The 23,354-nt window shown below is 53.1% G+C and overlaps 5 protein-coding genes across 5 annotated transcripts; 3 read left to right on the forward strand and 2 right to left on the reverse strand.

The window, feature by feature from the left end:
* Positions 1 to 3,858: 3,858 nt before the first annotated feature.
* On the forward strand, positions 3,859 to 4,687 carry ColSpa_11250 (uncharacterized protein; the record flags this gene model as incomplete). Its single annotated transcript, XM_049277462.1, has 2 exons — positions 3,859 to 4,647; positions 4,676 to 4,687. 2 exons carry the CDS (start codon positions 3,859 to 3,861, stop codon positions 4,685 to 4,687), a joined length of 801 nt encoding a protein of 266 aa, XP_049133419.1.
* Positions 4,688 to 5,114: 427 nt separating this feature from the next.
* On the forward strand, positions 5,115 to 5,333 carry ColSpa_11251 (uncharacterized protein; the record flags this gene model as incomplete). Its single annotated transcript, XM_049277463.1, has 1 exon — positions 5,115 to 5,333. The coding sequence occupies one exon, from the start codon at positions 5,115 to 5,117 to the stop codon at positions 5,331 to 5,333; it is 219 nt and encodes a 72-aa protein (XP_049133420.1).
* An 8,509-nt stretch (positions 5,334 to 13,842) lies between these two features.
* Positions 13,843 to 18,918, reverse strand: ColSpa_11252 (killer toxin subunits alpha/beta; the record flags this gene model as incomplete). The annotated part of the gene is made up of 1 exon (XM_049277464.1): positions 13,843 to 18,918. One exon carries the CDS (start codon positions 18,916 to 18,918, stop codon positions 13,843 to 13,845), a length of 5,076 nt encoding a protein of 1,691 aa, XP_049133421.1.
* Positions 18,919 to 19,838: 920 nt separating this feature from the next.
* On the forward strand, positions 19,839 to 21,830 carry ColSpa_11253 (lysM domain-containing protein; the record flags this gene model as incomplete). The annotated part of the gene is made up of 1 exon (XM_049277465.1): positions 19,839 to 21,830. The coding sequence occupies one exon, from the start codon at positions 19,839 to 19,841 to the stop codon at positions 21,828 to 21,830; it is 1,992 nt and encodes a 663-aa protein (XP_049133422.1).
* A 107-nt stretch (positions 21,831 to 21,937) lies between these two features.
* Positions 21,938 to 23,059, reverse strand: ColSpa_11254 (uncharacterized protein; the record flags this gene model as incomplete). The annotated part of the gene is made up of 1 exon (XM_049277466.1): positions 21,938 to 23,059. One exon carries the CDS (start codon positions 23,057 to 23,059, stop codon positions 21,938 to 21,940), a length of 1,122 nt encoding a protein of 373 aa, XP_049133423.1.
* Positions 23,060 to 23,354: the final 295 nt, after the last annotated feature.

The raw sequence follows: 23,354 nt of genomic DNA on the forward strand, positions 1-23,354 counted from the left end.
AGTGCCTGTGTACAAAAGGATACTCATTATACTTCTCGTCTGCTCAGGTATTTACTTCATAACGGCTGCAATAATGCGAGTAGTTGTTACTCTGCGCTCAGAGCGCTCGACGCTTGTAGTAAACCTTTGGGGCACCCGAGAACTGGGCGTTGGTCTCATAGCCACAAATGCTCCATCACTACGTCCCCTATTTTCCCGCAGGTTCTGGCATTGGCATCATCAGCCACAACCTAGAAGCCTAGGAATAATAAACAGTATGCGAGGAAGCGGGATTACGGCTGGTAGAAGACAGAGGGCTGTTCAACACGCCTCTATTCTCGGTTGGATAAACTCCACACCTTCGACATTAGGGACTATCACAGAAAGTCAACGCCAACAGGGTCCAACAGACGAAGAGCGAGGATCAGCTGCCAGACACTAGTGGATACAGCTCTTTATCTTCATTCATGAACCACGTGGCAAAAAGAAGCAACGGTGTTTGTTTCTTAAGGAAATCCCGGCAGCAAACATCGAAGATAATAACAGTTTAGTGCCTAAGTAATTTGCTTACTTTCTCTGACTTTCTGTTATAGTACTAAACTGAGAATAATAGAGGTAACGGGGTTAAGGTCAATAAGAGAAGCCTAAGGAACGCATCAAGGTTTTACATCCTAATAAAGTAGAGCAGTAAAGATTATAAATAATGTATCCTCAAGGAACGCGTTAAGATTTCCTAAGTAAGCGAAGTTAGATAAAGTAAGGCAAGAAAAGCTCATACCGAATAGTTATACATAGATAGGCAGATCTTAACGCGTTCTATCACTAAGTACTAGAATAGTGTTGGGATAACAGCACCGGCTGGTTGTACGACACGCAAGACTCAAGGACACACACCATGGCAGAGGGCACTGACTGGATATTCGGCCCTCGGTTATCCATTGAGGGAATCAAAGTATATTCATGCCGAACTGACTCAGCGACGTACGAGATCATATATCTCGTGTACGAAAGCCAAGTCATGTAGTTAGGAAGATAATCACGGAAAATACATCTTTGGTTCACCTCTAATTTTAACCCGAGTACGATCGTACACTCGGGTTCTCTCAGAAAGAGAGAATGCATTCAACAAGTAGAGTAAATAAAAACATATTTAAGTAAAGTGACTTTAACCTTAGTCTTTTATAGTACAAGATTTGTAATAAAAACAGCTATAATACTTCTAGGCTAAGCTAAGTAGTAAATTACAAAGAATACAAATTTCCTTTATAGGAGTACTATGATTTCTAGCTTTTTGTCAGTTTGACCCAGAAAGATTCAATAGTTCAGAGAGAGCGCCTTAAAGATTTGGGATATCCGGATCACCGTAAGTGAGGTACGGCATATGATATCCACTTGACGTGCTTCAGGGTAGCGAACAAGATGACAAGGATGCTTCAGGCAGCTCTAAAGATATTCCCTTAACCACCCAGCCCATCTTCTACTTCCTACTTTCAACCAGACAAGATGTAACAACCTAACCAGCAAGCAACATTACCACCTTAATAGTACTCGTCGCCCACATTAATACTCGAGTATGCAGCTTTGCCCTGTGAATCCAACAGTTAGAAACATGTCGGACGCCACTACTTATCACGCTAAATTTCCTTCTCCGAAGAGCTGTTAGTAAACACGATTGATTTACTTTGCTGTTGAAAAACTCTCCGTGATCTTTGGTGGATCTGTGACCTCTCCTATTGAACGACAAAATTATAAGGAGAAGTGACAATTTGGGCCGCTTCATCTTGTGAAGGATGAGGGTGTCGTGCCAAGACACGCCGCTCAGGCTCGGCATCCGAAAGTTGGGAAGTGTGACCCTAGACAAGATTAACAGGCCCTTATGACAATAACCTTAAGATTATCAATAAACCCCAAAGATTCATCTCCTGCGACCAAATGCTAAAGTTTAACTTGAAGGGCTCCAGCATCCTCGCCTAGGTCTTCAACGTGGTCGTTGGCTGGTATCAAAACAATAAAGACGGTAGCTAATGCAGCAGGCAACTTTATTTCTGCGATCAAGGGACGAAGAAACCGGTTGCATGTTCCTACTGAACAAGACCTCACTGTTAGAAATCCTTTGGTGAGACTTTTGTATGTGCCATCCGGTTAGTTCTTCCACAAGCCGCCAAGAAGCTTGTCCTCATGGGCAGCATCCGCTCTTCCTTCTTCCACAGGCCGCCAAAAATCTTTTCTTCATAGGCGGCGTTGGTTTCAGCCTTACGGGTCAACCGATTGAATTTGTTCTCCGAAGAGGATGTTGGAGTCGGAAGTGCGAGAACTGCATCGGCGAGCGCGAGTGCCATCCAAGGGATGGTGATGAATTTCATTGTGAAAGACTGAGGCTTGTGTCAATAGGCTTGTTGTGACGAAAGATGTATCGCATGTGCAGGTAATTAACTGGAAAGAAAATGCTGAGATTCAATGTGGATGACACCAGGCTCTTCATGAATCCAAAAGATATAGCTGTATTTATGTCCATGCTGAATGATCTCGTTGTTCTCCTCAGGCTCGTGAGCTACTTTTTTCTAGCGGTTGTAGTTCGTTGTCTATTGTGCAATAGTACCTGATGAATGATTACTGAATTGTAAGCATGATTTCCTACTGGGATCCCACGACTTGAAGACTGATAGCTGGATTCGGAAAGCGTAATCAACGATAACTAGAAAGTTTCTTAGATTAAGATGAGTAAATACAGTGCTGCAAAAGTTGTAAGTCTCGAGGGCTTTAAGGTGAGGCACTGTGCAATGGCTCCAGACTTTTGACACCCCACTGGAACCTTAAAAAAGCTCTTTTATATTTAGTTGTATTACGAACCGCCGTGTATTGGCAAAGCGGAGATGTCGATAAAGCCAATTGCGTCTTCTTGTGCCGTTATTCCGACCACCTAATCTTGATTAGTTTATCAATCTATACAAGCATGACACTGATCCGACGTCCGATACCATGAGTAATCACCTATACCAAAAACCGCCGGAGTGACAGAACATCACTGGTCCCCTTTGGCCGCCTCTATAGGGTTCGAGCCCTCTAGAATCTACTGGTGGACTCTTGTATTGGTACCTTATCGTCATACCCCACGCTGCGTTACGGGGTACAAGAAAGCTAAAGTGGCTACGGAACGTCTAGTGCAAAGATCCTTTGTATACAAAGTAGCGTCATAGTCACCGATTCTTTCGTAAGTCCTCTCAGAAAGAGTCCCAAGTTTACAAGATGCACGCAAGGCCTGATTCGCCGCTCATGGCAAATGTATCACGATGTAACGGTCAGATATCCGACAGTGGTGTTTTCTGCTAATAGATAGCTGAGGTCGATACTCAATAACAGTAAGGTAAATCTTGTTGGTAATCTTGATGATCTGTTAGCGTCTAGTGATCAGTCAGGCGTCTCTAGGCGTAGATAGCTTATAGCTTTATAACAGAAGGATAGTCTGAGAGTCACTTATGGTGGAGTGAATCACGAAGTTGATTGCGGAAGAGCTATGGAAGGTTTCTATTTGATTAAAGTGGTTGTCCTTATATCCTATTGTTGTGCTGTTGGGATTATTTTATCCATTTATGATCCTTGGTATAGGATCAGCGTTGTTAGTTAGTGATCCTTGCTGAGCGATCATGTTGGATCACCTGTGATCCATAATGATCCATCACGTGACCTTCCCTAGTTCTTCCGTTCCGAGCCCGGTTCGTGCCGTTGGCCTGCATACTTGAATGTCTGACTGCCCTGGAACACCATCAAAAGCGAGAACGAAATTTTTGAAATCTGAGCAAAAACAGCGCCACAACACACTCTGTAAGGTCAATTGGATAGCCGGGTGCCCGTCGTAAAGCCCAAAGCGACGTAGGCACCATGGCAACCCCATGGCCGTCAGAGCAACTATGGCCAACGCACCACCGAGAGCATGCCACCGAACTTAGCAGACACCTCCAGACAGCAGTCAAGTCTATCGACACCGCAAACGGAAACCCCCTCAACCCACAGGCTGTGAGGTCCACGCTTATCGCGGCCCTCTCCCTGATCATTAAATTGCAGAACCTACCTGAGGTCGGACACCTCCACCAGGCTATCGAGAGCCTGCGAGCGGAAACCAAAACAGCCAACGAGAATACCACCCGCGAAACGAGAACCATCAAGATCGCTCTACAGCAGAACACAGCCGAACTTAAGGAGAACACCAACATAACACGCGCGGCTAACGAAGCCGCGAAGGAGGCTTGGAAAGCCAGCGAGCTGGCGGCTAAGGTCGTAAAGGACATCAAAGCACTGGGACCAATGAATCAGGGGAGCACCGCACAGTCATATGCTAGTGTAGCCGCCCGAGGAGGACTTACAGGAAGCATGCATAACCCCCGTAACCAGAGATCGTCCCAGACCCAGACTCTGCGTGAGATCATTGTGAACATTAGAGATCCCATCACCATTGCCTGCATAAGAGCCATGAACTCCCGTAGCCTTAAGGCGCACGTAGACCGCGCCATCGAAGAAAGCAGTAATGAGCATATCCGCAAACTCAAGGCAGTATCTGCTAATCAGCTCAAGAGCGGCGACCTCAGCATCAAGACAGCCACGACAAAAGACATGGAGGCCCTCCGCCAGTTTGCCGAGGACTGGGAAAACCGCATCGGCAACGGAGCCGCGGTACGGATCCCAACCTATGGAGTGCTAGCGCATGGCATAAGGACCAGCTCAATGGATATGGATCGTTTCAACGAGATTAGAGATGACATGCTGCAGGATAACAAAGCGTTCATTCCTACCGCAGAGATCAAATACATCGGCTGGCTGACCCGATCAGCCAGCAAGAAGACTGCATCAACAATCGTGGTGGAATTCTCAAAAGCGGAAGACGCCAATAAACTCATTGATGAGGGTCTCATCTGGCAAGGCCAGGTATTCCAATGCGAAAGATATGACAGAAAGTGCCGTCTGAGGCAATGCTTCAAGTGCCACACATACGGCCACATAGGAACCCAGTGCAAGGCAACGACAACATGCGGCTACTGCGCGCAAGAACACATGACCCGAGACTGCCCCTCGAAAAGCGACATGGAAACGCCTAGGAAATGCGCTGCATGCCACGGCGAACACGAGGCCTGGAACGGCAGATGCCCTACCAGGATACGCGAAAAGGCCAAGATCAGGACCGCCTACAACCAGCGGTCAAGGTATCACCTGGAACAAGCGGCCCCACAGCCGGCCCTAGGACCGGAAGCCCGGACCCGGCCGAACCCAAGGACGACACGACCAACACTGGACCGTCAATCTCAGGAAGACCGACCAACCCGGAGCCGGTCCCTGACGAAGAAGGTCCAGAAAAGGCCTAACCCGACGGATACCCAGGAATCAGAGGAGACGATTACGGTGGCTGCGGAGAATACGCGCCCGAAGCGCACTATCGTACGGTCGCGAAGAGCGCTTGAGGCGCTCGACCCAAACACACAGATGGCAAACGACAGCACAGCGATGGAGATCGTAGTCGACGATAGCGAATGAACGGACAACACACACTTACAATACTACAGTACAACGTAAGAAAATCAAAGGATACAGTCATGGCAACACTCCTTCGCGACCCGAATATCGACAATTACGATATTATTGCCATCCAGGAACCGTGGAGGAACCCATTCAACGCAACGACACACCACCCAGCTAAAGACCGCTTTCACCTATGCTACCCATCCAACGAGGAAAGAGGGCCGGCTAGGGTGTGCTTCTTTATTAACAAAAAGCTCGACCACTCTCGATGGCAGTTCAAGGAAAGTAGCAGAGATCTCTGCACCGTCAGCATTGGTACAGGCGAGGGCAATGAACCGCCAACGGTCATACACAACATATACAACCCCTCACTCCAGGAGGACAATCGACCACAAGTTCTGCAACAACTGCGGAAATCGCTAGAAACACACCAACACGGCGAGCAAATTGTTGCTGGCGACTTCAACCTTCACCACGAGCTATGGGGAGGCAGTAATATCCGGGCGCGAGACCGCGAAGCAACAGAACTCTTAGACCTCATGGACGACATGAATCTTACGAGCCAACTACAACCGGGAACTGTCACATACGAGGAAGGGAACCGCCGGACGACGATCGACCTATGCCTCGTTACAGTCGGTCTCGTTGACAGGATAATCAGATGCGAAGTAGACCACGACATTAACCACGACTCCGATCACCTACCTATAGTGACGTCCCTGCACCTAGCAGTAGCAGAACTACACCTGGAGAAGAAGCGGAACTGGAAAGCCATCGACGAGAAGACATTTATTCAGACATTCCGGCCTCACTACCACAACTGCAGAGGCCCAGAACGAAGACAGCACTCGATGGGTATGTAGAGGCAACGGTTGAAGCCATCTCAACCGCTATCGAGGCATCAGTCCCAGCCAAGGCCCCATCGCCGAAATCCAGAACCGGATGGACTGAAGAATGCGCGTATACCCTGGCCGAGGCGAAAAGACTCCGCAGGGTATACAGCGAGCAACAGACGGAAGAAAGCTGGGAAGCGTATAAGGAGGCGAGAAACAGAAAAGGCCGTGTCATACGGAAAGCACTACAACGAGCCCATCGCGAGGCGGTGGAAACAGCGGCTGGCTCTCCCGCATCGCTATGGAGAATCGCTAAATGGGCCCGGTATAGACAGGATCAGTCACCGACCGTCACACCAGAAATCAAGAAACCCAACACGACTCAGGTCGCGACCACCCCCGGAGAGAAAGCGGCGCTATTCAAGGAAACCTTCTTCCCTCCACCTCCAGAGGCAAACCTTGGAGATATCGACAACGCATCATACAGCAACCAGATCATTTTACCGCTGATATCGGAAAGTGAAGTGGAAGAGGCCATTCAAGAAGCAGCGCCGCTAAAGGCTCCAGGCCCCGACGGCGTCACCAACAAGGCACTTCAGATAGCGAGACAGTGGATCACACCACACCTCACCCGCATATTCAATCAGAGCCTCCGAATCGGACACTGCCCGCAACACTTCAGAAAGTCTACCACAGTGGTGCTAAGGAAACCAGGCAAAGATAACTACACAGTACCCAAAGCATACAGACCGATAGCCCTCCTAAACACGATTGGCAAGATCATGGACGCCATCATCGCAAAAAGACTAAGCTACCTCGCTGAAGCACACAGATTACTACCAGAAAGCCACATGGGAGGAAGAAAACAACGATCCACGGAAAATGCACTGCACCGAATAGTCGACCAGATATACGATGCCTGGGGTTCAGGAAAGGGAAAGGTAGCGAGCTTACTCCTCCTGGATGTGTCGGGTGCCTTCGACAATGTTTCACATCGCCGACTCCTGCACAACCTAAGAAAAAGACGAATAGACGAAGCAACGGTACGATGGATCGCAAGCTTCCTTGAATCACGAGAAACAGAGATCCACGTGGACGGATTTCGATCCGAAGTATACAGAATCAACACCGGCATCCCCCAAGGATCGCCCCTGTCGCCCATACTCTATCTCTTCTACAATGCGGACCTCCTAGACAGCTGCAACGAAGCTGAAGGCACAACAGCCACCGGCTTCATTGATGACGTGGCGATCCTAGCAGTAGGGGACAACACCGAGGACACCTGCCAGAAACTCCAAGAAGCGCTCCGGAAGGCCGAAAGGTGGGCCTTCACTCACGCGTCCGTCTTCGCACCCGAAAAGTTCCAGCTCACCCACTTCACACGAGCGAAAACCAGAATCAACACAGACACAACGCTTCAGAGCCAATGGGGAGAAATCAGGCCCAAGACAACCTGTAAATACCTCGGCCTCATCATGGACTCATCCCTCAAGTGGAAGCAGCACATCGACGAGACAGAACGCAAGGTAACCAACACCATCACAGCACTCAGCAGCCTAGGCAACTCCACATGGGGCGTAAGGACTAGAGAGATGAGAACAATCTACAAGGGAGTCGCCATACCACAGATGATGTACGCGTGCTCGCTGTGGTCGAACAGTGGATGGGGAGAGAAGGGGTACACCAAAAGGACACTTCACAGATTGCGAAGACTCCAAGCCAGAGCAGCCAGAGCAATGAGCGGGGCGTACAAAGCAACCTCGTTTCCAGCGCTAGACGTAGAGATGCATCTCCTGCCAGTTGAACAACAGATATGGAAACACAATATCGACACCGTCAGCAGGGTAGGCACAGCTGAAGCCCCCGCACGCAGAGGAACGAAAAGGAGCCCGAGACAAAGAATAACGAAACGACTGCTTGACGGACAAGAGGCAACCAACGAGGAGACTGAGCATATACCGCCCTTTGTTACACCCCCATGGTGGCAGGGCCCGCGCATCCTTATCGCTGGAGGAGCAGAGCAGGCCGAAAAAGCACACCAACGATGTCTAGAACAGAACACCAATGCAGTCCACATCTATACCGATGGCAGCGGCATTAACGGCCAAGTCGGAGCCGCCGCAGTCTGCACAACTACAGAGCAAACCAGAAAATCATATATGGGAGACGACACAACATCAACGGTCTATGCGGGAGAGTTGCAAGGGATCGTCCTAGCCCTCGAAATGGCCCAGGCAGACAAGGAAAACGGAAACCACAGGAGCAAAGTCTTTATCCACACCGACAACCAAGCCGCAATCAGGTCGTCAGCCAAACCGAAAGGGAAGTCTGGCGCATATCTCCTCGAGATCATCGCAGACAAGACACAAGCCCTCCGCGAACAAGGACTCGACGTCGAGCTCCGATGGGTCCCCGCCCACATCGGCATCCAGGGCAACGAAGCAGCAGACGCCGCAGCTAAAGAAGCCACAGGATGGAGACAGAACGGACAGACGGGCGCCAAGGCAGACAAGCCGAGAGCCCTGTTCAAGCTTAGGTCCACAATCAGGACCTGGTCACACAAGCAGTCGCACCAAAAATGGCAAACCGACTGGCAAGCTGAGACGCGAGGAAGAACGTCGTTCCGTCTCACGCCGAAGCCGACAAAGAAGGTCCTTCAAGCTCACGAAGGGCTCAGCAAACGACAGAGCGCGCTTCTGGTCCAGATGCGCACCGAAAAGATCGGACTCCAGGATTTCCTCTTCAGCCGAAGAGTACCGGGCATCACCAACGCCAACTGCCCGTGCCGGGAAGGACGACAAACGGTATCGCATATCCTGCTGCGATGCCGCAAGTATCGACAGCTCCGACGTCAGGAACTCGGAGCCCTCCCAGGACGACACAATCTCCGGGTCATACTGAACGAGCGCAAAGCAGCCGCCAAGGCAATCAGGTTCATAGAACAGACCGAGATCCTTGGGCAATATGGGATCGAGTCGCAACCCAGACAAAGCTGAGCATTGGGGGGAGACTGTAGGTAAACGGAACCATCGCAAGAGGCATAAAACCTCGACAGAGCCTAGGCATATATGTACGTTAGTAGAGAACCGCGAACTACACTTGGTGGGGGCCAGGAGTAGATGAGGTTGGAGAGCAAAGTGGGAAATTTGGAGACAGCTGGTCGATGTTTTGCATTGGCGAAGTGGGGCGCGACGGATTAATACCCGGAGCGCGTCGGCTGTTAGCCAAACCCCGCTATCCGGGCATAGCTGCTGACTAAAGCGGCCAAAACCGAGTAGGAAATCAAGTCAAGTCAAGTCAAGTCTGACTGCCCTGTTGGTCGTTCCAGGGGTTCGCTTCAGGCTGCACCAGTCACCAACCGGATTTGGGTCGTAACACACGACACAGCGAAGATAGAGAAAGCTGGCCACTGCCGAAATTTGCAGACTTTCATAAGCCTCGCAGCCCGTTCTGCCTTCTTCAAGCGGCCGCGCTAACAATTTGCCTGTTTTTGTCTTTGGCGACGTACTGGATAGGCTATCAACATGGCCTGCAGCAAACGCCTCAGCTTCCAACGCACTGTAAGAACCTGCTTTCTCAGTAAGCTCAGATATCCACTTATATGCTACTAGCCATTACCGCTAAAGGCTTTCAACTAAAACTCCAAACACTTGACGATGAGTTCGAGGTTCAAGAGCTTTCAAACCAAAAATACAAAGGGCTGCCAAGGCCGGAGCTGGATAAGGGATGGGATGGGTTCTTGAGAGGTTTGTTGTTTCTTTTTTATTTCGGAAACACAAACCAACAGCATTCGAAAACTGAAACTCCTCTCCTTTAGGCATGAATACTCGGGTGCGTTCGGTCGAGGCGAAGCAAGCGAATTTCACTTCAATTGAAATTGATGACGGCTCTGGTGATGTATATGCCATGCCTACTGTCTTTCATAATTTACATTGTCTGGTAGGACACTCTGATGCGCTCCCATGATTTCCCTAACGTCTTAGTAGAAGACCATCCGGCATTATCTGTTCCCAGAAAGTTACCCGGAAGATTGGGAGTTTCTCAAGCCTTCCGTCCCAGGAGGAATAAGCCCTCACATGGATCATTGCATTGACAAGTAAGACTACCTACTTGGATGTTTAGAGTCTTTAATACGATGGACATTGAAAACTAAAGTGATTAATCTACGCCAAGCACTCATGTGCCACGGTGACATGTCGCTCTATCGTTTTCGCTGGTTGTCAATTCAGGAGAAATCCAAGCCGGTGGACCATATGCCATACATTTGCATAGACTGGGAGAAGATGCAAAATTGGTCAATCGAGAGAAGTTTTTCGATGAACGATGATCTACTGCGGCATCCAGAGGCCAACCAGTTATAGATGGCAAAATGCAGTTTGGTTGTAGGCTGACGAAGACTCCCCAGCACATCGGGAAGGACACGATGAGAGCACTATTCATTACCCAGACTAGAATTACCTGTGGGGTAGTACAATTTAGCCGTCCCTCCTATTGGCCACGCTCACGGCAAGATTATCTGCAGACTGAAACAATGCCGAGGGTAGGGCTCAGGATAGCTTACCTAGGCTTATACTCTGCTTACCTTTGCTCACTTTTGGCTGAGGTCAAAGTGGCCATAGATCAGTCCCTATACCTAATGTGGATTTAGGACGAAGTTTCTGTCGTGGGTGACAATGTAGATAGGATTTGGCGGAGTGAAAAGATAAAGATCGTCCACCAAACCATTTTGGCACACTGGTATTCCAGCGGATGGTTCAATGAAAAACGAGAGATAAGAAACATGCGGAAACGACTGGGTACGCCTCACTGTCAGCCTTAATAATTTAGCGAGTAGGCTATTATGTATGGCTCAGCCACCACCCGAGACATCTCTTAGGCTCTCAGGAAGAAATTCGTTCGCTCTAGGCTAAGCTGATTAGCTTGCATAATGATTACACCAATGAGGTGTCTTTATATCCCAATCTGATCGACGTCTAAGGCGCATACTCTTATCCTCATCATGACATCAGCCAACCATGGCTAAACAACAACTTTCCAGCCCAATTTTCCAGGCATTGGCAATTCGTTGAAATGAATTCTGGGTGGACCTGCGGTTCTTATGGTTAAATAAAAAAACATCACACGGCTAGCTATCATCCATCAAGCTATCATCCGGATTGCTACCTGCGCGCAATAAACATACGCTTCATCAGCGCTAAACCGAACCCCGTTACTATGGATACCAACAACTCCAATCTAAACTCTAAGTGCGCGGAGTGGCCGGATTCTGAACGCCTCAATGCGTCCGGAGATATTGTGGGCTACGGTGTAAGATGCACTTACCACTCATGTTTGCTTGTTTGGGAAAATGGCTTGTTTAGAAGTCTCTGACACAAGATCTCCTAGATATTGGTAGCGTTTCTAGGCACTGCGGCAATAACTATTGTTGTCGTTCTATTAGCATACGTTTTTGATGCTATTGAAACTGATATCCTGGATGATTTCGACTACATGTTCCTAGCGTGGATTCGCGAACGGAAGCCATCTGCGACAGAAGGACAAAATATATCAGTAAACTGCTCTCGCAACGATCAACGGCGCGCAATGCGAGTAGAATCTTTTTCTCGCCTCGTCCTCGCGTTTAGCGATCAGCAGCTCGTAACAGGACTAGCCATTCTAGTGGCTGCGATCTCCGGCAGAGACCACCTATCCAGATTCGAGTTCACTGTTGCACACAGTTTAGCCTGGTTCTCCTCGATAACTCATCTAGCAACACTTGATGTGTTACGACCGACTTTGAGATCTCAAAACCGCTGGATAATGCAGTGCAGAGTTTTCGGCATGAATTGTTTGCTCATCCTACTCACCTATACCTCGACTGTGTTTCCGTGTACCGGCTCCACTGCTAAAGTACCCGTAGCTTGTGTTAGCAGCGGGGATTGTGCCGCTGGTTATGAGGTCGCTAAGCTTTGTTTGACGTTAGGCCTTATTTGGGAAGGTTATATGACTCGGCTGGATGACATCTGGTTCCGTGGGACTGGGGCTCTCATGGCTTTCTACCGTGCTTTCCCAGAGCTCGAAGGGTCTGAGTGGCTTACAATGTGGGGGTACCAAGGGCATTCTGTTTTCACTTTCTTCGACAACTTACAGGATACACTCATCTACAATCTCCTGAGGAAAGTTGGTGTATCCGTTGCTCCCAACTTCTTACGCATACTTTTAAATTCGGATCGGCATCGAAGTACATCATCTTTGAATTACGACGAGCTACGTGCAATGTCACTCGCTCATTCTCGGTGTAACTTACTTTTAATGTCTAAAAGGGCGTATGACCACATACAATGCGGATCCCCAGTCGGAGTCTCAAGGATAATTGCTTATTTGCTTAATTATCTTGGAAAATTAAGCTTCGCATACTGGAGATATAGTATGAGCTTTCTGGCCAGAATGCCAATCTTGATCTTCAGTCTTTGCTATGGATTGGGACAGATTATTCTTCGACGGTGGGTTTGGGCCCCTGATATGACTGAAGCATCTCTGGAAATGGGCTTCGGGCAAATCATGGCAGTCTTCCTCCTTCTTCTACCTTTTCTTGCCGGTAGCGAAGCTTATACAGGTAAGGAAGAGAATGCCAAACTGGAAGAGTTAAGAAGATCAGGCGCGCTAAGAGAGACCTAAGAATACAGGAGAGAGTTGACCAATACCGGACAAACACAACAGCGTAACATTGAAGCAAATATTGATTCTCGAGAGAATAATACAGTTGGCACTGAGCAATTTCATCAGACGCAACAAAGTTACGACTACTGTTTTGTTGACATTAAGAAGTATCTGTTTACTACTGTTACAACCCCATACAACATACCGATTACAAGGAAACACGAACTCTTTTCTATTTATCAAGAGCTTAAAAGCACTGAGGCGCGAATTGGACATCAGATGCTGTTTGTGATTTTTGTTCTTGAGATCTTTACTGCAGTTGTGCTTGGTATAATGCTTCTCCCCTCTAATATCTGGCCTAGAGAGGCATCTTACTTTAGCTTTGTTTTGTTTAGTAGCTGGGTGGTACTTAAGTTCACGCCACGAGTATATGTTGAAACTCAGCCATCACTCACCGAGTCGCCAGCTCTAACCCAAGCGCAAAAGATCTATTTAGAAACAGTAAGACTTCTTACTACTCTATAGTGTACACAAATAGAAAATGAATATACTCTTCAGGATTTAAACATCATTTTATAATGTAGCAGGTTTCTATAACTGAGGTTATCTCATACTTAGCTTAGCTGTTGTTACGTAGTTGAGAATAGGTTTGTTTATATATAATAGTAAGAAACATATGAAAGGCTTCTAGTTATGTACAAGCGTAAAGATGATTATTTGTCTAAGTTACATTCATACATTTAATAGAATTCTAAAGCTTCCTAGTACTATGTATTACAGCTACCTACTGTATCCACTGTATAACCTATATTGAATGTACCCTAAGAATTTCAACTCCTTACCCAACTTCACCCACATAATACAAAATTTAGTTTCATTTGTTTTACAAAGTGATCTGTCCTGTAGCGAGCGCTCTCAGCGTAGCCACCTGATTAAGCACATTCAGCGCCATAGCCTGTCTCGCCGGATTCGCCGGATTCGCAGCCAGTGGGCCATATGCATTCTGCAGCTCATTCAGCCTCACGTCAACGGCCCGGCGCGCAAAGTTGGTGGCGCGAATGTTCCACTGGGTGATAAACTCAGCCAGCAGCGGACGCATGCGGGCGGGATTGTTGGGAAATGTGGCAGCGAACATGGTGTCGAACTGGCCGGCGGCGGCGGCGCGCCCGTCGTTGACCTGGGTGCGCAGGCCCGACACTTGGGCGCTGTTCATGACGTTGAAGACGGCAATGGTGGAGGCTAGGACCGAGAGGACGGTCTCGGCGCTCTGCTGGGTAGGGTTCTGCATCAGGGTACGCATGCGGTCGTCCGAGATGGGGTTGCCCTCGGTGGTGTAGATGCGGCCCTTGATGACGTTGAGGTTCTCCTCCAGGTTGTACATGACGGTGGGGTTGCCGGTCGAGCCGAGGGCGTCGGCCATGTCGTCGGCGCCGGAGCCGGCGGGGATGGGGACGTTGACGGTGGCGGGCACCCAAGTGCGGTAGTCGTGGAAGAAGTTATTGTAAACTTCGTTCCAGGTGAAGAGTGGCAGCTGTGTGGTGAAGGTGCCGCCGTTGCCGTCGGCGAGGTCGAGCGTGCCGCTCTGCACGAAGTTGAGAAAGTGGTTGGGCGTGATAGAGCGGTCGTCGGGGTGCTCGGACTGCACGTGTGTCCAGTGCACGCCTTGCACGCCGTTCTGGGTGACGCTGGTGTCGACGCAGTTGCCCGGGTTAGCGCGTGCCCAGCGCTCGTTGCGGCCCGTCTCGTCGTCGAGCGCGTCGCCGTCGTCGCCGTTAGGATAGGTGGGCGTGCGAAAGTTGACTGCGTTGGTGGGCCCGTTGGGGTTGGCGGGGTATTCATACGCAGGGTAGTTCTGCGCGTTGCCGTCCGAGGGGCCGGCGCGAGGCTCGAGACGTTGGAGCTCCTGCTCGCTGAGGGGCTCGAGGTACTCGCGCTTGAGTTTGTAGGGCGGGTCGGGCTGCACCAGCTCGTCGTCATAGGCCACGAGGTCGTAGAAGCACACCAGTTCGCCGGTGTTGTTGCCGCCGCCGCTGCCGCAGTTCATGAATTGATTGGCGCCGAAGAGGGCGTAGCCGTTGATCTCAGGCGCGTCGCGGTCCTCAGGGGTATCGCCTCCCGTAAGAACGACGCGGGGACTCGGCACAGATCCGAACGTGTGTGAGGTGCCGTCCTCCCAGCCGTCCTGGATCAGGCTGCCGGTTTGGAGTACGCCCAGAAGGCCGCCCTGGTGGGCGTCGATAACGTCGCCACTGTTGGCGTCGATACGGATAGCATGAGGGACGAGGGCCTGGAAGTTGGCACCGGCCTCCTGCAGCGGCGTGGAGTAGCCAAATACCTTGAGCTCCATAACGGCCTCAAGGATCACATTCAGGGCGAACACGCTGTCCGAGGTGGCGGCCCTCTTGGAAGAAGAAGAGGAGGAGGAGCCCACTGAGACGGCCCCATCGGCGGCATTATTGACAATGTTGGTCAAGATGCCACCGCCAAAAGTGCCCAGGCCCGGAGGTGCATTGGTCTTGGCCGTGCTGGACGTGCCCGACTCAAAGCTGACGGAGAACTTGGCGTCGATCTCGCCCTTACCGACGAGGGAGACCTCGGCGTTGAGTTGTGGCTTAAAGGATACAAAGCCCGGCTGCGAGGCCTCGTAGCCGGTGATGGGGCTGGCGAACAGCTTCTTGCTCGCGCCCGTGCTCACGTCCAGCTCGCCACGGCCGTCAAAGTCGAGCTGAGCCGACATGAACATGTCCGAGTCGAAGTAGCCAAAGGCCTCCTCGAGTTTGTAAGGCTGGATCGTGCCGACCAGGGTGAAGCCAAAGTCCATCTCGTTCCTCATGGACCCGGCCAGCGTCAGCTTCAGGAAGCCGGACCCGTCGCAACCCTTGTCGGACCCGTCATCGCCGACGATGAGCACGGAGAAGTCGTTTTTGCTGATCGAGGTCGAGCCCGTCTTGCCGTTGTCGTCGCTGTCCTTGCCGCGGATGTTGTCCATGATGGTCTTCCACACGGAGCTGATCTTGCTCCAGAAGCGCGGCTGCAGATCCCTCCTCTGGTGCTTGGCCTGCACAATGTCCGTGTAGTACTTGTTGGTGCTGGCATAGTCGACACGGAAGTAGACGTCGCCATCATCACGCTTCTTGACCCGGCTGAAGTCGTAGCTGTACGCGAGCTCCCAGATGCGGGCCCCTTGCGGCGCTCGCTTGACCACGTGACCAGGCAGCGAGTAGTTTGTCTCATGGAGTGAGTGGGCGACGACATACTTGGCGAAGCCCAATCCCGCTGGCATTTTGAGGATGGTGCCCTCAAGTCCGCCCTCGTGCATGTCATCGCAGTTGCTGATGGCCGGATTGTCCTCCATACATACCAGATGGGTCACATGAGTCTGGCCTGCCTCCAGCTCCGTATCGTTCCCCCGTGTCAGGAACTCGAGGTGGCTCCCATCACGCTTGTCGACATTGGATACAGTGCCCTTGGGTCCGTCCACGACGACGGAGAAGAAGGCCTGGGGCCCCGGGGTGGAGTTGTAGGACAAGATATCCTGGTCAAAGGCCGGCATGTAGCCCTCAACCGGCGGCAGGGTCGGGAACAAGTCCTCCAACGACGCCGGCAGAAACGGGTTCAGGTCCGACGGCGAGTTGCAGCACAGCACCTTTTGACGCGAGTTGAAGCCGCTGGCGCATAGTGAACCCGTGTCACCGCTGGGGTCCAGCCCGACCTCGACGTCCGTGGCCGAGCACTCGTTGTCATCGCACGTGCCCTTGCCGATCCAGTGGCAGTTCTCAAAGGCATAGGGGCAGCAGAAGCGCTGCGTGCACGACGACAGGAAGCTCTTATACACGGATCGGCTGCTGACCTCGTGAGGCGCGTCCGACGGGCATTCCTCGCACTTGGTGGCCCAGTCGCACTTGTCGACCAGGGCGCTCCATGTGTTGCTCTTGCAGCAAAAGGCCTGCTGGCCCGGCGCGAGACAGGACTCGCTGCCGTGCGGGGAGTGGGTGACGGTGACTTCGCCCTCGTGGCACTGCCCGTGGCAGGATCCTGACCCGCGCCACTCGCACGACTGCGGCATTGCGTTGACGGGGCAGTAGATGTACTTGTGCAGCGGCACATTGCCCGTCACGGGGCTGCTCCACCAACACTTGTCCCGGAACTTGCCGTTGGGCGCGATGGCGTAGCCGGCCGGGACGTCAGGCTTTTCCAGACAGTCGCTTATGATGCACTGTTGGCCGTTGACCGTCGACCAGTGCGCCGTCTCGGCCGTCGCCGTCCGCTTCAGGTTGAGCTCGAAGGACGCCAGGCTCTGGCCCGTCAGGCCCGACAGCGCCGAGAAGTCGTTGTCGTCAAGGTCGACTGCCCAGATCATGACGCCGCCCAGCCCCACGCTGTCCGCCCATTCTACCTTGGCCTGCAGCGTGTCGGCATCGTCGAAGCTGACCCACTGGTCCTTCTTGTCGCCAAACACAATGTACTTGGCTGCGGCCTCTTTGTCGTGCACCACCTCCGGGTCCTGGTCGGCGATGATGTCCATGATCTCAAAGTAGCCGAGCGTGCCGGCCGAGTTGGTACACGGTCCCTTGTCGGCCGCGCCGCTAAACGCACATCCGGGCGTCTTGCAGCTGGTGTCTTTAAGCTGGAACGAGCGGCCGTAGAAACCCACGCCAAGCACCACTTTGCCTGGCTCGACGTTGTTGCGCCACAGGAGGTCGGCGGCCAGCTTGATCTCTGTCAGGTTGGTGTGTGCCTGCACAATGTTGCCAATGGGGTTGTGCTCGTCCCAGACGCCGTGCAGATCGTACGACATCATGTTGATCCAGTCGGCATACTCCAGCAGGCCGGGCACGTCAAACCAGCGCAGATACCAGTAAGACGTCGGAATGGTGAAGGTCAGGCCGTAGTTGCCCCGCGCCGAGGCCAGGAAGGTCTCCCGCAGGATCTTGAGCATTGAGACATAGCCTTGTCGATCGTCTTCCTCGTTGCCGCCGCGGTCTGGCGCGCCGGGATATTCCCAGTCCAGGTCGACGCCGTCAAAGCCGTAGCGCGTCATGAACTTGACCAGGTTGTTTGCGAACTTCTTGCTCTTCTCTTCGCTGGCGGCAATGTCCGGGAAGACGGGCTGGGTTGCGGTGTCGTTGTCTGAAAAGGTCCAGCCGCCAATGGCCACAAAGACCTGCAGGTCTGAGCCCAGCGCGTTGGAGTTCTTGATGTCCGTCACTTGCGCGAACAGCCCGGCGTCCGTCTCTGAATCCATGGTGGTGATCTCGAGCGAGTCTGGGTCGATGTAGGCAAAGGCAAAGTTGACGTGCGTGAGGCCCTCAACGGGGAGGCCTGCGGGCGGGAACGAGTGGCACGATCTTCGGGCTGACCAGGCCTCATAGTACCCGATCACCTTGTTCTCCAGCACGGGGATGGCGCTTCCGCCGGCGGGGATTGGCGGGTTGACCACGCAGTTGGACTCGCAGCCACCTGTGCAGTACTCCTCGGTGCTGCCGCAGAAGCCAAACTTACTGCAGCAAACCTTGAGCGGGCATTCCTTGCCGGCTGGTTGGGCGTACTGCCCACACTCGGCGTGGGCGTCGCAGTTGGACACGCAGTCGCTGCCGCAGAAAGTCTCACCGTAGCCGCAGACGCCCTGGTCTCCGCCAAAGAAGGAACCGCAGCAGGCGCCATTCTTGCAAGGCTTTTCTTTGGTGCACGTGTAGTCGTCCCTTTTTTGGAAGGCATGGAGATGACTGACATTGCCAAGGGAGGGGGAGGGACCGTTGTGGGTACGGACCGGCAGCAAATCGGCATCAAGTTGATGTCGATGTGTGAGTAGGCCATTCGAAGAAGTAGAAGACTGGGACGACAAAGAGTGACGCTGGTTTTTGTTCAGGAGGCCAAGTATGACCACAGCGGCAAGGAGTGGAAGCAAGATCCAAGACCAAGCCCTTGAGCCACCAGACTTGGCCGGCGGTCGAGCCATGGTTGATTCGGTGAGGAAATCAAGTGCACACGTGTGTCGAGGAAGCTAGGCAAGGCCTGGATGGACAAGAAAGAACGACTGAGGAGAAACGAGTGAGAAGATGGAGGGGGCTTCCAAGTACAAGCACTTTTGAATACTGCGAGGGAGCGCGCGAGAGACATCACATCAACGGCGGACCCTTGGTTCAGCGATCGACTGACTGACAGCCTTTCTTCTTGCCAACAGTAGTGCTGTAATCTTTCCCCTCCCCTAGCCCCTTCAATGTCAGCCTTAAGAAAGACGCGTGTCTCGTGGTGGTCATGGTTCGGCCCGACCCCTGGGAAGGATTCTTTGAATAATTTCCTTTGCTGACATGTGGGTTATACCATGCAGCCCACCTTACCCCGTATGGCAAAAGGTACAACGATATGTCGCCGTAATAGGCAGGAGCCGGGGAATAATTTCTCTAGCCGACATGAGCATGCAGTGCAGGGCACCGATATTGGTAGCAGTGCTTGTAGGGTTACATTTAGTGTTATAAGCTTTCATCATCACGCGCTAAAGTGCTAGGCAGAAGCCGTAGAATAATCTCTTTAGCCAACGTAAGCTTTGCAATGAAACGCTAGCAGCAGGGATATTAAGGTTACACTCACAAGCTTGTATAAGATTCTAGGCTTGCACCTACTACTAGTGGCTGACAGGTGTGGTATATCTAGCGTCGTGAGCAATCCTACGGATAAACTAGGCCTTGCTGCTCACCCCCTGATGGCCTCCTTGGCAGGATAGGACAGGACGTAGTAGCGTTGATGCATCACGGGTCATGATCCAAGGCCCTTACCATATTTGCCGCCGTCCTTCCCCTCTCCCAATCTGGCTCCATCTTCCACTCGCTCCCTCGCTTCCTCATCTGCTCTTGAAGCCCTCTGGCCGCCAACGATATCATGTCTTTACAGACCTTGGCCGGCGCTTGGCCGGCGTCGCTACTGCTGCTGAGCCACTTGGTGCTCGGCCAAGTGTTTATTGGCAGCAACAGTGACGAGAGCAGCATTCCGCTCACGCTCCCGGCGCCCGAGAAAATCTCAAGTCAGTGCAACTCGACCTTTTCCACGCGCCTGACATGCGACACGACGCTGCCGCGCATGGCCTACGGCGGCTACTTCCCCGACACGGAGGAGCTGACGCACATGTGTCAAACCGACTGCCTTCAGGCGCTCGAGTCGCTGCGTCAAGCGCAAACAAGCCAGTGCGCCGACGACGTCTTGGTGGTCGACGGCCAGCCTGCGCTCGTGACCGTCTCGGTCGACACCATGATGTGGGTGTACAACTACACGTGCCGCCGTGACGCGCAAACGGGTGACTTTTGCGCCCCCATCTTCGACGCGTGGGCCAGCGACACCAGCAGCGAAGGCGAGCCAAGTGACGGCAGCAGCTGCTCTGACTGCGTGCTTGGCACCTACCAGCTGCAGCTTGGATATGCGTACGGCTACGACGAGGAGCTGGCCGCGAGCTTTAGTGCCCTGACGTCGTCTTGCGGGGCTACGGGCTATCCCGTCACGTCGCCATCGGCCATCTACCTGACGGCCAATCCCACAAGCACGGCCACTCCAACAAGCACAAGTCCGGAGCCGGAGAAGTCTTGCGTCAGCACCTACACTGTCCAAGCCAGCGATGCCGACTGCCACTCCATCGCCGTGGCCCAGGGCGTATCCCTCAACCAGATGCTCTACTTCAACAACCTCCAGGCAGGCTGCGCCGACTTCCCCACCGCGGCCGGGACGCAGCTCTGTATGCCGCACACGTGCGAGACGTACACGGTGCAGCAAAACGACACGTGCGCGGGGTTGGTGCAGCAGTTCGGATACGTCTTCACCCAGTCACAACTCGTGGCGTGGAACGTCGACATCAGCCGCGGCTGCGACAACCTCGAACTGCTCGTGGGCGCGCGGATCTGTGTCAGCTTCCCAGGGGACGTAGCCAGCACGACCACGACACGCCCGCCGCAGTCGGCAACCGTGGCACCCATCCCAACCAACGTCGTCGACGGCACCAACACGCGCTGCAGCCGCTACTACGAAGTCAAGCTCGACGACACGTGCGCGTCCGTGTCGACCAACCAGGGCATCGCGCTGCAAGACTTTTACTTCCTGAACCCCGAGCTCAACACGACGTCGTGCAGCAACCTGTTCCTGGGGTACAGCTACTGCGTGGCTGCCGTGGGCGATATCAGCACTTACTCGGGCTACCTCGGCGGCAGCGGCCCCACGAACCCCTGTGTGGGCGGCACAACTGTGGCCGAAGCGTCCAGCTGTTATGCCACCACGTACGCAACCACGGATGCGTGGACGTTCCCCGTCCTCAACACCACTGCCACCACCACCGCGGCGGCCAGCAACTGGACTTCGATCCCCGTGACCCCCGTCGCCACCTATCCCGTCACCCAGTCCGCCGAGCCGACGCCCACGCCGCACCAGGCCCAGATGGCGAGCGGCTGCACCGACTTCTACAAGGTCGTCGACGGCACAACGTGCGCGGCCATCCTGGACGGCTTCGCCATCACCTTTGCCGACTTCTACGCTTGGAACCCCGACGTGGGCGACAACTGCCAGTTCCTGCAGCTCGATGTCTATGTCTGTGTCTCGCATGGTTCGGCCTCAACAGCCACGGCAACCACCAAGACAACCAGCGCAACGACCACAAGCAGCGGCGCTCCAGCACCGCCTGGCCCGACGCAGGCTGGCATTCCGGCCGATTGCAACAAGTGGATCTTGCAGCAGGACGGTGTGTATTGTTATGACATGGCCAGTAACGCCGGCATCGGCCTGGCGTGCCTGTACGAGCTGAACCCGGCGCTGAACACGGATGCCGGCGAGTGCCAGGGTTTGTGGCCGGGGTATGCGTATTGTGTGGGAACGAAGGGGGGTGCGTGTTCATGATTTGATCCAAGCCCAAATCATCAGTGTAATTTTTAATCACACCTAGATCTAGACTGGCGAACCATGTTTTCCCAACTCTGACCCAGCTTTCCCCATTGCCATGCCTCTCATTGCCTCAAACAACTGCCTACATCGCGATTGGGCACCCACTTCTGGAAGTCCTCCTCTCGAACCGACACAAACGCCCTCTGGTAGCTCTTCTGCGCGCATGCCCAGAGCGTCTCCAGGGGCACCACGTTGCCTTGGTCGGACCGCCGCGCGACGTAAAAATTGTTGACCAGCTGTTGCAGCCGCACGCGGACGTAGCCTGGGTATGCTGCCTCTTGCTCTTGCACCGTGTCCTGGCCCTCTTGCTTGTCGTCGCGATACTCCGGATCCACGGCCCACACCCACATGTCATCACAGACATTTCCCCCTTTCGGCCCGTTCAACACTGAGTGCACAGAATCCCGGTCCACCACCAGAAAGACGTTCTGAAGGATCCCTTCAGGCAGTGCATCACGAACCGTTTGGAAGTCCCTCCGCAGCCTCTCGAGCAAGCCGCGTTTGTGCTTATCAGTGGCCCCTGCAGGCCACCCCATTCGATGCAACGTCCAATTCCCCTGCACATTCTTCGCCGCAGCCGAAACATCGCGTGCCCATTGCAGTGACGCGCTGACGCGGACTTGGAAATCCTCATCGTCCGCTCCTGCGTCCGGATCGTAATAGATTGCGTATCCCCAACACGCCTTTGGCATGCTTGTGCCCGACATCAGCCGCCGAACCCACTCCTGCTGCGCCGCCTCAAACGCCTTTTCCTCCTCTCCCGCCAACTTCTCTCTCACTTTGCGCAACCGCTCTACCGTGCTGACCATGTATTCCTCTGACGTGTCCGATTCGAGTTTGGCAAGGGCGCCAGCCCAGGCCGCCAGACAGCCGTCATATTCATGGGAGGGCCAGAACCGGCGGCGGAGGAGGTCAATTTCGCCCGAGGATAGGGCGGTGGGTGTGTGCACGGCGCGGTGAAGGAGGGTGGCTTTGTCGGGGGTGGAGGAGGATTGGAGTTGGGCAAGGGAGCTGGCGATGGAGGCGGGTGAGGGGCGGTCGAGGAGGAGCAAAAGGTCAGATGAGGACATGTTCATGTCGCCGGAAAGTACGGCGGACTCGAGCTGGGGGAAACGGGCAATGAGGTCAGAGGGTTGGTCCAGGCCGAGTTGAACTCGGGTGAAGGAGGGTATGAGTTGTTCCATTTGAGTGAGGTGGTTTGATTTTATGATGGTGAGGGCGAGGTGAGAGATTAATTGACCTGTCGTCGGAAGATGGGGTTTTTTTTGGGTTTGGTGTCTTTTTGGGAAAGAAAAGCTTCACTTTTTCTACGAGTCTGACAGAGTGGACTAAGGTTCAGCTACCTCTAGTGCTGATGTCGGCCCTCTTATCGCTATCGCGATTTGTCAGAACTGATGGCTCATAATTGTACGGAACACCTGCGGGGACATACGTACCTAGGTCTAGCTTGGCGCGGCGATGTAAACTTGTTAGATACGA

The sequence above is a fragment of the Colletotrichum spaethianum genome, assembly GCF_022836535.1.
Source record: "Colletotrichum spaethianum MAFF 239500 DNA, contig44, whole genome shotgun sequence".
NCBI lineage: Eukaryota > Fungi > Ascomycota > Sordariomycetes > Glomerellales > Glomerellaceae > Colletotrichum > Colletotrichum spaethianum.